This window comes from Lepisma saccharinum, chromosome 1 (genome assembly GCF_977018435.1).
Source record: "Lepisma saccharinum chromosome 1, izLepSacc3.1, whole genome shotgun sequence".
NCBI lineage: Eukaryota > Metazoa > Arthropoda > Insecta > Zygentoma > Lepismatidae > Lepisma > Lepisma saccharinum.
Genome location: NC_139229.1, coordinates 181,538,266 through 181,552,323, shown reverse-complemented (window position 1 = coordinate 181,552,323; position 14,058 = coordinate 181,538,266). Strand labels below are relative to the sequence as shown.

Here is a 14,058-nt window from a genome sequence, read left to right as displayed (position 1 = left end):
TAGTAGTTTTCGAGATAATCGAGTTTCAATTGTTTTTTTAAAAAATGACAATTTTCCACATAAAAAGATGAATTGAGAAAAAACAGCTCATTGTATGGAACCTATTTCAGCGTTTTCTGATAGCTAACAAATAAGTGGTTTGTTGAAATAAAAGTTTTTCCCAAATAACAATCACATGTAAGTAACGGGTGGGTCTAAACTTACAAGTGATGATAAAAAAATGCACTCTTAGTTTACTTGGCAACCTATTAATAACAAAAATGGTATGACACGAAGTGTACAAATTACTTAAATTACTTCCTTGTGACATCTGCTATCCAACAAGGTACAAGGTTGCTAACATACACATTTGTGTACAAGAAATAATACTTCATTCATCTTCATGTGAATGGAATCAATGAACAATACAATTAAAGAACATTACACGTCTTGCTCAAAGTGGGCACCTCCGTTACGAATGCCGGCACGCAGGTTTTTACGGACATTTGGTCTCTTAACTCGTGATGTGATGGTGTCCTTGATGTGTTGACCAGCTGTTAAGATCCTCTCCCTGAGCTCTTCTTGCGAGCTTACTGGTGTCTTGTCATGTGGCTCCAAATGTAAAATTCTCAAGGCGTCAAATCGATCGGGGGATCGAGCTAGTCATCATGCTGATAAATCAAATCACATGTAGCTAGAGGCACATCCTCCAACAACATTGCCATCCCGTTCCTCAAAAATTATTCATAAGTGATGTAATTTAAGATTTGGGGCAGGAAAAATGGCTCGATGAAATTATTGTTGATTACGCCCATCCATACTTATGCCTGGGCGTGAGACAGTGGCTGGATGAAAATTACCCAAAGAAATGGATTGGCCGAGGCGGCCCGATTCCCTGGCCGGCTCGATCCCCCGATTTGAAGCCTTGCGACTTTTACATTGGGAGCCACATGACAAGACACCGGTAAACTCGCAAGAAGAGCTCAGGGAGAGGATCTTAACAGCTGGTCAACACATCAAGGACACCATCACATCAAGAGTTAAGAGACCAAATGTCCGTAAAAACCTGCGTGCCTGCATTCGTAACGGAGGTGCCCACTTTGAGCAAGACGTGTAATGTTCTTTAATTGTATTGTTCATTGATTCCATTCACATGAAGATGAATGAAGTATTATTTCTTGTACACAAATGTGTATGTTAGCAACATTTGTACCTTGTTGGATAGCAGATGTCACAAGGAAGTAATTTAAGTAATTTGTACACTTCGTGTCATACCATTTTTGTTATTAATAGGTTGCCAAGTAAACTAAGAGTGCATTTTTTTATCATCACTTGTAAGTTTAGACCCACCCGTTACTTACATGTGATTGTTATTTGGGAGAAACTTTTATTTCAACAAACCACTTATTTGTTAGCTATCAGAAAACGCTGAAATAGGTTCCATACAATGAGCTGTTTTTTCTCAATTCATCTTTTTATGTGGAAAATTGTCATTTTTTAAAAAAACAATTGAAACTCGATTATCTCGAAAACTACTAATTTTCGTACGGGGTATCATATGGTCAAATTTATTGCAAATTGTCTCTACTTTAACCCCTTTCAGGGAATACATCTAATTACCAGTCACCCTGTATATAGTTCACTTTCAAATGCAAAACCTATTGCAGTCACTTCATTACATTAAGGAAATTACATTAACCATTTGTGTGTTCAATGAACAGTGGCATAGTGCAGTGTAAAATCTTGGGGGCCCTTAGTGTAAAAAACATCAAGAACACTAAGACATTCATTATATATATATATAGGATAAAAGGAAGGAGGGCCACAAGGGCTAAATAAAAAGTGAAAGAGGAGAGAGGAAACACTCACCGGACATAGAAAAAATTCAAATTTTCGTGATGGTGTATCACATCTTCAGGAGTAGAGATAGTTATACAATGTCTCTCTACTCCTGAAGATGTGATACACCATCACGAAAATTTGAATTTTTTCTTTGTCCAGTGAGTGTTTCCTCTCTCCTCTTTCACTTTATATATATATATATATATTGATGATGTACAATAGTTGCAGAAGAAATTACATTTCACACCAAATGCAGTGCTTTTCAATTTCTTATTATAGACTTACGGATCAGCATAGTAGCTTCTGGAAACTAAATCAAGATGGTAAACAACTGGAAGACGAAATTTCATTTTTTAATTATTTTTTTCTTTTACTTTGTTGCGCAATCAGAATTCTTTCTTGGAGGGGGCCTTCTTATAGCCAACATGTGTGTGTGCATGATCTTTCGTATCTTTTGAAATAGCCATGGACTCCAGTCTTGAAAGACAGGTACTAATGTGGTGATGGGGCTCTCTTCACTGGAAATTTGTCACCAAATGAAAAGCCGATGGTAAAGACTGGATCCCCTAAAAGATTGTTGCCACAGGAACATGATGCTTTAATTTTGTTGTTAGTGGGCATCAATAGTAGTAATCATAATTTTAACAATGTCATTTTTCACCTGATATACCACCGACTATACATTTCTTAGACTTTTTCATCCCTTCGAGTTGGGATAATTTGCATAAGCATTCCCCACCTACTGCATTGTCTCCATGTTGATCCATACAAGGATCCTCGAACAAGGAAATTCGCAGCTGTAGGATTTTTCACTTTGTATACTTTAGTTCACAAGATCATAACGCACTAGAAAAGAACTGGTTCGACAGAAATGTTCACAAAATTTCAAAAGGGAAGAAAAATGAACTTCAGAAAATCCCCAAGAATAATGTTGACATTTAACTCATACACGTTATACCATGTGCAACAAAAGAAGGGGTACTAGATCTTGGAGGTTCCTGAGCCTTATCCCCCACTAAATGTTTGGGCCCCTTCAAAGTGTTTAACAATTAAAAGTAAATCAACTACATTGTCACAGTGTAGCTAAAAATCTAAAAATCAATGTATGTGTGTGTGTGTGTGTTGGGGGGGGGGATTATCTTAGCTCTTATTTGAATATGAAATGGCTGTATGAGCAACTGAATCTTCTTACTGGATTCATAACTGTAGACAATTTATAGAGTAGACAATTTACACTCTATAAGTTTATGAGAAACGAAGTTGAGATGGGTGACTTTTTTCTATTGATGGCCATCTGCAATCAAGTAAGGGGAACCACATATCAAGTTGCCCAGGTCACTTTGGCTGAGCCATTACAGCCCTGCTTATTGTAGAAGACATCATCTTATAATATGTTAGTGGGGACTCACAAATCCACTTCCCTCATATTAAATAATAGTAATAAGTAATAATGCTAGTAAGCTATAAAGAATTTGAAAGGTCTCTAAGCTTTCTTCTAATATTGCAGGTCTTCCACCTGTGCCAGGAAGTGGTTCATCTGAATCAAGTGAAAATGGACAACCACTGCCATTGCGACCTCCTTCAGGAGAGAATAGACAACCTAGTGGAGGTTGCAGTTGTGTCCCTACACAGTTCTGTAGTCCTCAACAACCTACGGATGGATCAGGAAATATTGACATTCGTAAAGTCTCCACGGTATGTAGTTTCCACATTTATCTACATTGCAAAATTCCATATTCATTACTCGTAAAACATAAGATGTAAACAATGGCATCTAATGTGCTCCAAATGAACAGTACACGTACTGACAATGAAAAAATCCTGTGCTTTTGATACTAACAAGATATACGAGGGGGGAGGTTCAAAAAGTTTCCATATCCAGATAGAAATAATTCACGTAGGAACACAAACTTGTGCAAGTTGAATAGGTACAACCTTGTGTATGTTATGTGCCAAATATGACTGCAGTTGAACAATTACTGTTTCCTTACCAGGTGTTTCACAGAATGAAGGTGCAACAATGGACAAATTCGAATACAGATCTGTGATCCGATTCCTCTTTCTGCAAGGCAAAGCTCCCAAACAAATCCATGAGGATATGTTTGCTGTATATGGTGAAGTGTCCATCCTATAGTGTTGTTGCTAAAAGCAAAGAAAGTTCAAAACAGTGGAAGCATTATGATTCCCCCTATCTTAAAAAGGCAAAGGTCAAAGTGTCTGCCAAGAAGGTGATTTTATCAATTTTTTGTGATGAACGTGGTGTTATCTTCATGGATTACCTTCCGAAAGGCCACACAATTACTGGGAACTATTATGCAGACCTTCTAGCCAAATTGGGTGAGAAAATTAAAATTTGCAGGTGAGGAATGCTGTCCAAAGGTGTGCTCATCCTGCATGACAATGCATCTGTCCATGAATCCCATCATGCTCTCGTTAAAACACGTGAGTATGACTATGATATTTTGCCTCATCCTCCATATTTCCCGGATATTGCACCTTCGGATTTCTTCCTCTTCCCTAATATGAAGAAGTTTTTGCAGGGCAAGCATTTTCAAGATGACAATGATGTCATATCTACGACAGAGGTGTGGCTATATGCCCAATCTCCAGCATTTTACAAAGATGGTATTCGCAAGTGTTTGCAATGGTGGAAAAAATGTGTAAAATAGACGGTGACTATGTATGTAGAAAAGACATAATCTTTCTACCCAGTTTCAACTTTCTCCGACATTTTGAAGTAGGTTAATATGGAAATTTTTTGAACTCCCCTCGTATCAGGGGATTTTAAGAACCAAGAAAATATTGACAAGCACATTTGTGAAGAAAATTTTGACAAGTACATTTGTCAAGAAAACATTGACAAATACATAGGAAAACCTAACAATGTTGGATCACAAAAATCCGAGTTGCTCTTAGTGATTATGAGAGTTATAACAAAAGAATGAAGACTAGGTGGATGTGGAGTAACTCTGTGACCAATTCTCTACCCATCCTTATCTTATCAATCTCATTTCTATTAATACTCTCTTCTTGTATGAGCTTATTCTTGACATTTGACATCAGTACGTGTCTCACAAACATTACAATTGTTGTATTTATTTCTTAATGAAAATGTTCTCTACTATAAATACATAAACATTCATAAACATGAGCATAAAAACTTCTTTAAATGCCTCCACATACTATTTCCCATAAAACTGTGGACATGATGTTTTCTTTTGTGCAACTGCTAAACAACAAATTAAAAATTTTAAACTTTTACTTTCCGAGATAGTAAGACACAACTTAATTTACAGCACAAGGATTTTGTAATTAACATACTTGCTTAGTGATTTGTTTTACATTCTTGTCAAATCTGTATGATGACAATCATTAGACAAGATTACACATAACACTCATGCCTTTATTGTTTATTATTGCACAGTGACATGTGGTGACATCGACACTTGGGGTAGCCCAAGGGAAGTTGTTGTGAATCATATCCCCCACCCACCTTTAGGGCCTAGTGTTCCTAAAAAAAAGAATGTCAATGATAGGAAAAGATTGCAAAATAAGGAATTACTAAAAAAAGGGGACACTTAACTACCACCCCCTTTTTTTTAAAAAAAAACAACTATTTGATTTGACTACTAAGCTAGAGATGCCAGGTCCGAATCCTGGCTTGCCCATGGGTGTTCTTTCTGTGTGTGTCCCTTCATCAATTTTATCGTATCATCTTTGCGATTAGCCAAAAGTGATGGAAAAACTAAGTAAAATAACCCAAATCAAACAATCAATGATTAATTTGATTATTTGTAACTTAGCGTTGCTTTTTTGTCACATTTGATTAATTGTGAAGATGATACAATAAAATTAATGAAGGGATAAACACAAAGAACACCCATGCCAATGGCGGGGTTCGAATCCGGAACTCCTGGTGTTATAGCTTGCTGTGATAACGACTCGCCCACGGTTGGTTGATTTGGTGTTCTAAGTCCACTTTGTGCACAGAAAGGCTACTCTGAACTGGACCTACAGTTTAAAGTGGGATCCGAACCACTATGTGTCTGCCTCTACCGGGTATCTATCAGAGACCACTTGCATTCCCCCACGGAGGTTGGACAACAACAAAGACTAGAGGAAAGCACTAACCATTCAGATACATGGGTTTCGATTGGATTTTCGAAACACCATCTTTGTATATGATTAACGTTTTTTTTTTTCAAAAATGTTGCATTGCTTGATTTCCCTAATTTCTCCATCTCACGATCTCATTACTGAAGGATCCGGGCTCGAGCCCTGGCTTGAGCATGAGTGTTTCTTTGTATCCACCCTTCACCCATCTAATTTAATCAACGTTCATCGTCTTGGCAGAAGTTAGGTAAAGTGATGGAAGAGCAATGCTAAAAAAACAACTCCCAGTGCATCTGCAGGGCACTGTGAAATCAGGAACCCAGAGTTCTCTGTTTACGAATGTCCCTCATGACTTCCATAAAACTCATAAGCTTATATCTATACAGTTAGAAAAAATTATGGGAGGTGGCAAAAATTAAATGTATAACAGGTAACAAAACATACTTTTTTGTAGTTTCTTCAAAAATATTCATTTGGCTTTTTGAGTTCTGGGATAATTTTTTCATTCCAAATTAATTCATTATTCACTACAGAGTACAACACAGAAGAACAAGAATGCACGCTTGTCACTGGTTCGAATCCTGGTCTGGATTGTTCTTTGTGGGGTCCCTTCATCAATTTCATCATATCATCACTCCTCCTCATTTTCGCAATAACCAAATGTGTTAGATGAGCGAAGTAAAATAAACCAAACCAACAACAACAATAAAAATGTGCGTTCTCTTGCCCAAATAAATACGTCCATATTTATGACAGTTTAGCTAATCTATTTATTATAGGATAAAGAGATTAGTATATTTGAATGAAACTCTACTAAACCGAGAGCAAGAGAGAGCATGAGCAAATATTTTTTTTTAATCATTGTATATTCCATATTTGAAAAAAAAGAAAAGAAAGCATAACATTTTTGTCTGTGCATAATACGATCCCATTTCATAAATAATAAAACTACATCCTGTATTATACATACATATTGTACTACATATAAAAAGTTGTGGTGTAAAGACAGAGAACATAAGTACTGACAAGACAATAAATATTGTGATTTCAAAATCATTAGAGATGTAAGATTGATTGATCTATCTCTGCTAGACTAGCTACTACTCAGTGCACGTCACTTATTGCAAAGTACAGTGCAATAATTAATATAAATTAATCTTCATGCTAGACACATTAATTCCTCAGTCTTGTGCGGGATATTTTGCCTAAAGCTAAATACAGGTTAAGGTCCAAAAATTAAAATCAAAGATCACATACAAACTGGTTACTAAATTTTCCTGCTTGTTTCGTGTGGTGAAACCTACTGTGTCTTTGCTGATGGGTGCATGCATCCTGGAACAAATGTTATTAAAATAATCTCTTTCCTCTCTACAGCCTCCAGTAGGTGTCATCTGCTCATCTGGTGATGTGTACTGTTGCCCAACCCCTCTACCTCCCAAGTGCGGCACCAGAACTCGCATTCAAGTGCCAGGAGTTAAGTTAGAACCTGGACAGGTAACTGCTTCCTTATAATACTTTACTTACATGAAAAACTAACAGCCCAATGCTCTAACTGTATTGCTCCAATTGTGTATTATGGTGTTGCAAATATAACATAGCTCTAATTGGTTGAATTTAATATGACACATAATGAAATGAGAAAATCAAATGTCAAATGTGATCCACAATTGAATTATTTAAGCTAAAATGCCTCAATATGCATCAAATACCACTAAAAGTTTCTAAAAAAAATTGAAATGGTTCATGACTAGTTTCACTATCTGTAATAAAATTTAAGTTCTATTGAGAAAGTTTTAAATTCACTTCATGCATGATTAACAGATAATATCAGCATTTATGCTATACACTTGTTAAATATCAAAATAATGAATTTCATGTTTGAATTATGTACTTAACAACATTCTGTTGCTCAACATGAAAAATTTGAACATTTGGTAGAGACTTATTAACTAGTGATTTATATTTTGTGACCTTCCTACATCATCAGTCTATCAGGCTTTTCTTTCACTTTCCTTTCACTTATATGTATTTCGTGAATATGAAGTTAAGGAAATTGTATGGGTCTTAATTACACGTGGCTTAGTGAGTGCCTAATTAGAATGATGAACTCATTTCAGGCTGAATTTGGGAAATATCCATGGGAAGCCCTTGTTCTTGGCGAGAATAACAACTACATTGGTGGAGGAGTTCTGCTCGATAGTTTCCATGTCCTGACAACAGCACACAAAGTGGCTCCATTTCCGTAAGTTATCTTCCTTCTTTATTCTTACTTTCAGCAATTGAGTATTGAATATACAGTAATCCGAATGTGTTTACCAGAAAATCTCAAGCTTAAACAAGGCAACTTACACATGAATCATAGGTGTTGGGAAGGGGGTCAAACCAGTCACTTTGTACCCTCTGGAAATGATAATATCAATTTCAAATTACAAAAAAAGCAAGAAATTTACTATGTTGATAGGCAATAACAGAAAGTTCATTTAATTAGCATTCTAGCAGAACTCTAAAAGGAAAAAAAGCAGCAAATTGGAGGAGGCAGGGCAGAACTTAATCCAAAGAATAAATGGTTCTAAGAGTTCACAAATTTACAGAAATGAGATTTATGTGAGAGCTCACAGAACGTAAACATAATTATCAAAACTCCCCCATAACTTCTTGAACTTGAATGAAGTGTGTACAAGTTAATAACAAAATAGCATAACTAAGCATTTCAATATACAGTGCATCCGGCTTAAAAGTATAATAGAAGAAAAATTAATAACTTGTAAGTTTATTAAGATATTTCCGTACTGTTTTCTTCTGCCCATAGAGTAACTCAAAAAGTTTTATTACATACACGTAATACACCTCGATATGTGCACCATTAGTAACATGACAGATGTCCAACCTATATTCAAGCTCCGCCCATGTGTTGTACAGCATTACTGGCATCACTTTCCAGATTGCAGCACAAATGCGACTTTGTAGATCACGAAGATCTTGAACTTGTGTTTGGTACACTTGAGAATTTACAAAACCCTACAGGGAAAAAATCAGTGGAGTAATGTCCAGGGATTTAGGGGACAAAGGATAGGAGCACCTCTCCCAATCCAGCATCCAGGAAACCCTACACTACTTGTGCATAATGGCACGGTGCTCCGCCTTGCTGGAAGATTACATCAGGTGGAAGTGTGAGGTACAGCATACAACTGTAACATGTCTAGGTATGTTCATGCATTGACAGTTCGTTTCATGAATAAGAATGGCCTATGGCTCTATGCTGATGCTATGATTGCTTACTTTTGAAGATTGTTCAGTTCTTGCATGCACATGTGTAACCTAATGAGTGCTAACGTTTTTCAAGCATTGTAAAAAAAAAAAAGTAATTAAAAAATATTTCCAAAGACATATGTACGGCTTATTGTGCAAATGGTTAAATACTAATTTAATTCTTCTATTATACTTTTAAGATGGACTTTTCTTTTATTGATAGTGCGAAGTGCAAAAATTAATAAAAAAAAGCCCACTGCATATTCACTACTCTGATGTATTGAGTAGAAGTCTCTCCCCAAGGTTATAATAATTTTGTTTGTCAAAAATTAATTAAAGTTAATAGTTAGTTTATAATAATAGTTATAGTTATTACTAATTTAATAATAATAATAATATTCAATTTCATATCAACGGCCAACCTCCCCAACAAAAATTTTGGCGATGCCAATGACATGAATGTAAATGTTCTGTGCTACTTGCCACAAAAATTCTTAACCTATCAATTTTGATTATGCTAGTAGTCATCATTCACATAGAAATGATGATGACATGGTGTGTGTGTATGCGAGTCTGTAGGTTATGCAGAGTTCATATTTAACTTTATGTAATGAAAATTTAATAAAGTTAGCTTTATTTTTTGTATTCCCTGTCACTTTTACAATCTCGTTGATTTTAAATATTAACTGGTATGATTTGTACCTACCAAACAATGTAAAGTTTATTTATTTGGTTAGTGATTTTTTTGATTGGTTTTCAGGAATGGAGAAGGCTTAAAGGTACGAATGGGTGAATGGAATGCAAAAGAGAACACAGAGCCATTTAAATACGAAGAGTATGGAATTCAACAGAGTATAATTCATCCAGGATTCAACTCCAACAACCTTCACAATGATGTTGCAGTTCTGAAGCTCAGTCAACCTGTTAGGCTTGGAGCTTATCCACACATCAACACAGCATGCATCCCTCCATCCAATGCAAGATTCACTGGACAGAGGTAAGTTATTACGTGGTCAAGTTCATTGAGTGGTCTGCTCAAAATTTGACCAGAGATTTCAGATTAACAGTTCCAGTGTGGGCAGCCTCAGTGCACAAATTTCATCTATTAATTATTCATCTTTATTGTGACTAGACTAAAGGCTGAGTCCCCAGCAAGGAATGTAAGATTTTTAAGAGACTGATACCTTATAAAGTTGTTGCAAATTTCGTTGTTTGTCTAATTCATTTTGCACAATGCAAAGTTTAAGAATTAAACAAAAACTACAACAAAGTAGTACAGTTTCACTTCTTAACACACACTCATGGGCATCCAGAAAAGGGGGGGGGGGCATGCCCCCCCCCCCGGAAAATGAAAGTCAACCAAAAATTAAATATTTTTCACATATAATTTCATTTCAGCTGCAATAATGTGTGTTAATTATTGCATGAATATGATACATTCAAATTTAAGCAAAGTTTTTTGAGGGAAAAACACTATTATTGGAGAAAATGTGCCTTGTTTGCCCCCTGGAAAAAATACCTTCATTGTCCCTCCCTGGAAAAAATCCTGCGGATGTCCATGCACACACTTGGTATAAAAGATAATGAAAAGACTCCGTTAATAGTTTTCCTAGTCTTGCTGTCACTACAGACTGTACATACATGACAGGCACGTATCCAGGAATACCTCTTTCGGGGGTGGGGGGTGGGGGGGCTGAACACCATCTTTTTAAGGGGTATAGATAGAACCTCACAATTGTATGTTTAAGGCCAGTGTGGCAATTTGGTTCCAAAATGGGGGGAGGAGGGTAAGGAAAGTTGGCTTTCTCTTTGTAGACAAGGCTTAGCATTTAGAGGTAAGATAATGGGAAGCAGCTAACTATCTCCTAATCATCGCCACTGTTGAAGGCTGCCATTTTAATCAGAACATGAAATCGGAACTCTTTTACCAGTAGACTACTCGGTTTCCATGCATTAACATAGTGTGCCGGAACCATCTCAGTAAGTGTGTTTGTCCATTTCTTCTCAACAGGCATCAAAACATCTATGGTGTCTTTGAGTGTTTTTATGTAGCTGTTACACATGCACGGAATGGACAATCAACTTGACAATGCGAGATTCAAACTCGCAAGCTGCGAAGTGGATGCAGACAGCTCTTGCATATTTCTCTCTAATTTGAGCCTGAACACCACTAATGTGTCTTGTCCTCCCAGGTTTGCAGCTCTTATAAAAGCAGAAACCCACCATATTGTTCATATTCAGGCCTAAGTAATCACAAATGTTAAAAATTGTCTGTCACAGCTTACGCATCTTGTCATATATCAACACTAAACAAAGGAAGTCTTCTCGAATACAGCTGGATCACAAAACAATTAATGGCCAGTGAAAACCCTTCTGTTCCAACACATCTGTTTCATCTCCCAATATGACAAAATGCTTACTCATTTATCTCCAGTGGCCTGCCCAAAGGAGGGTTCGTGGAGTCATAACCCTATTTTACCCAGTATTCCATAAAAAAAGAACATTAAATTCAGGAAAGGATGGCAAAAATAGTATGCATAACCCATCTCCCCTCCGAAAATCCTGGGAACGACACTATTTATTTCGGACAAATATTTTAAAATCAACTCACCAGAAGTTTTTATCATTTCGTATTGGAGACTGAAGTTCTTCCTGCAGGTCGTGATATGAAACTTTAGGGTGCTGTCACCTGCCTTCACACCTGACCTTAAAGCTATAATTTCCCATCATTGTGACTTGGATCTTCTTCACTTAGGAAGATTTCAGACCGAAGGGAGACGCAATACATGTCTTTTGGAATAAGCCAATCAACAGCAACGTTTCACACCATAGCGACACAAAAAAATGCACAAATCTACTTTCGACTTGTGAAATCCTCAGGTGACATGGTGTGAAATCCTCAGGTGACACAGTGTGAAATCTCCCTTAGTAGGCCTTGAAGCTGGAGCTCGTGTTGACCACAGAAAAAAAAGTATCCTCAACCAGTGGGAAAGCCCCTCAGTTTTCATATTTCTCCTATATTTGCTGTGCTTGTTAATGGGCCTGGTCAAAGCAAACTATTGTAGGTGGCAGCACCCCTGTTGTGTCCCCACACTTTTGATGGGCAATTGTTTTCTCATTTAAATACATGGCGAATTTGATGCTGAACATGCTACCATTACATTAAATTACAAGTTTAATTTCATCTTAACCTCAGAGATTATGTCGGAACATAAAAGATAAATATAATTAGTGCTGTGAAACTAAGAATTTTCATAAGATGATAGTCAGTCAACAACAGAAAAGATATCGAAACTAAAAAAGCCTTAAAATTTGCACAGCACTTATTTGGATCACTTGCAATTTTCATAATTTAAGTGCTCTATTCTTGTGAATCTGATAACGAATAATACATAATAATTGTACGCAACTGCACTTTTATTTTTATAGTTGTTATTAATAACGGACTCCTTTTTTTACGTGATATGATATTTTTCCTCATGGCTAGTAAACATGGTTCTCTCTTTTATATATACACATTTATAGACAAGAATAGTTATTAAAAATATATTTTATATTCTGTTTCATGTCTGGCAACCTCTATGGCTTTCTTAATTACAGGAATTATAATTTTTAAATTGTTGTAACCCAAGACAAAAAGGACGAAAATAGGGGGGAAATGTCTGCTTAATACAAAGAAAACCTGTTAATTATTAACTTATCATATAGGGCATAGTGTATAATAATAAATATCATGTGTTTAATCACTTTAATACATTTTCTCTTTGTAATTTGGTGAGTTTATCAGATTCCTACTCCCGCTGTTAAACTACATGTACTCGCACGTCGCAACAAGAGGAAATATAAAAGCGTAGAGTAAAAATCTAAATTTTTGTATTACAGACCCATGGCAGCTAGGAACGACCAAAATTATGTCAAGTTTAGTGCTCTTTGTGCATAAACATACTATATTTAGCCCATCTGAGCTACCCTGCCATTGCACTTTAATATATTAATTCTTAGGCTCAGGAGAATGTAATTTGTCAGAAACTTATGACTTGCTACATAATCTTAAAGGTTTGCTAAACACATTTTTGTTATCGATTTACACGAAAAATTCTAACCTTCATTGAAAATAACGTTTGAATAGTCATCCTATCATGCTCCAATGTAAAGCTTAGGGCAACCAGATGATGAACAAAATTATTTAGGGACACAACAGGGGTGGCCTCTAGTGGAAGAGTTTGGCAGTGAACAGCCCCATTAAACAGGCAACGATTACGATTTGACATACACAGGACATATACTATGTAGACATTTTAGCGAAAAATTAGTCTAAATCAAGGGTGGCTTGGTTGGTAGAGCAATAATGGGGTATGCCAGAGCCCTGATTCGGGTCCTGGTAGAGCCTGCAATTTCCGCTAAAATGTCTACATATGCAACATCTTCTTGTTTCCCTTCTCGACATTCATAAAATTTTCTGCTGTCTCTTTATGGTAGTTAAGTGTTTGAGTGTGTGTCGACCCCAGTAGGCTTAAACAAAAGTATTTTTTTATGCCATGAAATTCTCAGACTGCATACACGAAATTTGGTCCAGGCACAATTAAATCATCACTCAAACTTAAATTTCCAGTTGATATGTGCAGCTTATTTCTGTTTGAATAAACTGCTCCAATACCCGGTACTGCTATAATAATCACTTTAGAGAGAGAAAGAGAGAGCTAGCACTACACTGAGGCTCCGTAAGTTCCGCTGTCATCAATGTCTTCAGCTTGGGACCCGAACTGGAACTATACTAAAATGCAACTCCCAACTGGCGGCTGGGAAACAGCGAATCAGCGATCAGTTGAATTTTATTTGACTGAGATCAAGCATTTTCAAGTCACAAGGTACTGA

General features: G+C 36.5%; 1 protein-coding gene across 1 annotated transcript in view; it reads left to right on the top strand.

Moving 5' to 3' along the window:
• LOC145990462 (inactive CLIP domain-containing serine protease A3-like) overlaps positions 1-14,058 on the top strand; it is a 79,787-nt gene that overhangs the window by 49,972 nt on the left and 15,757 nt on the right. Inside the window, exons 3-6 of the mRNA XM_083126156.1 lie at positions 3,329-3,516; positions 7,309-7,428; positions 8,052-8,176; positions 9,944-10,180. Of these exons, the coding sequence (XP_082982282.1) occupies positions 3,329-3,516; positions 7,309-7,428; positions 8,052-8,176; positions 9,944-10,180 (670 nt within the window). The remainder of the gene's footprint in view (positions 1-3,328; positions 3,517-7,308; positions 7,429-8,051; positions 8,177-9,943; positions 10,181-14,058) is intronic.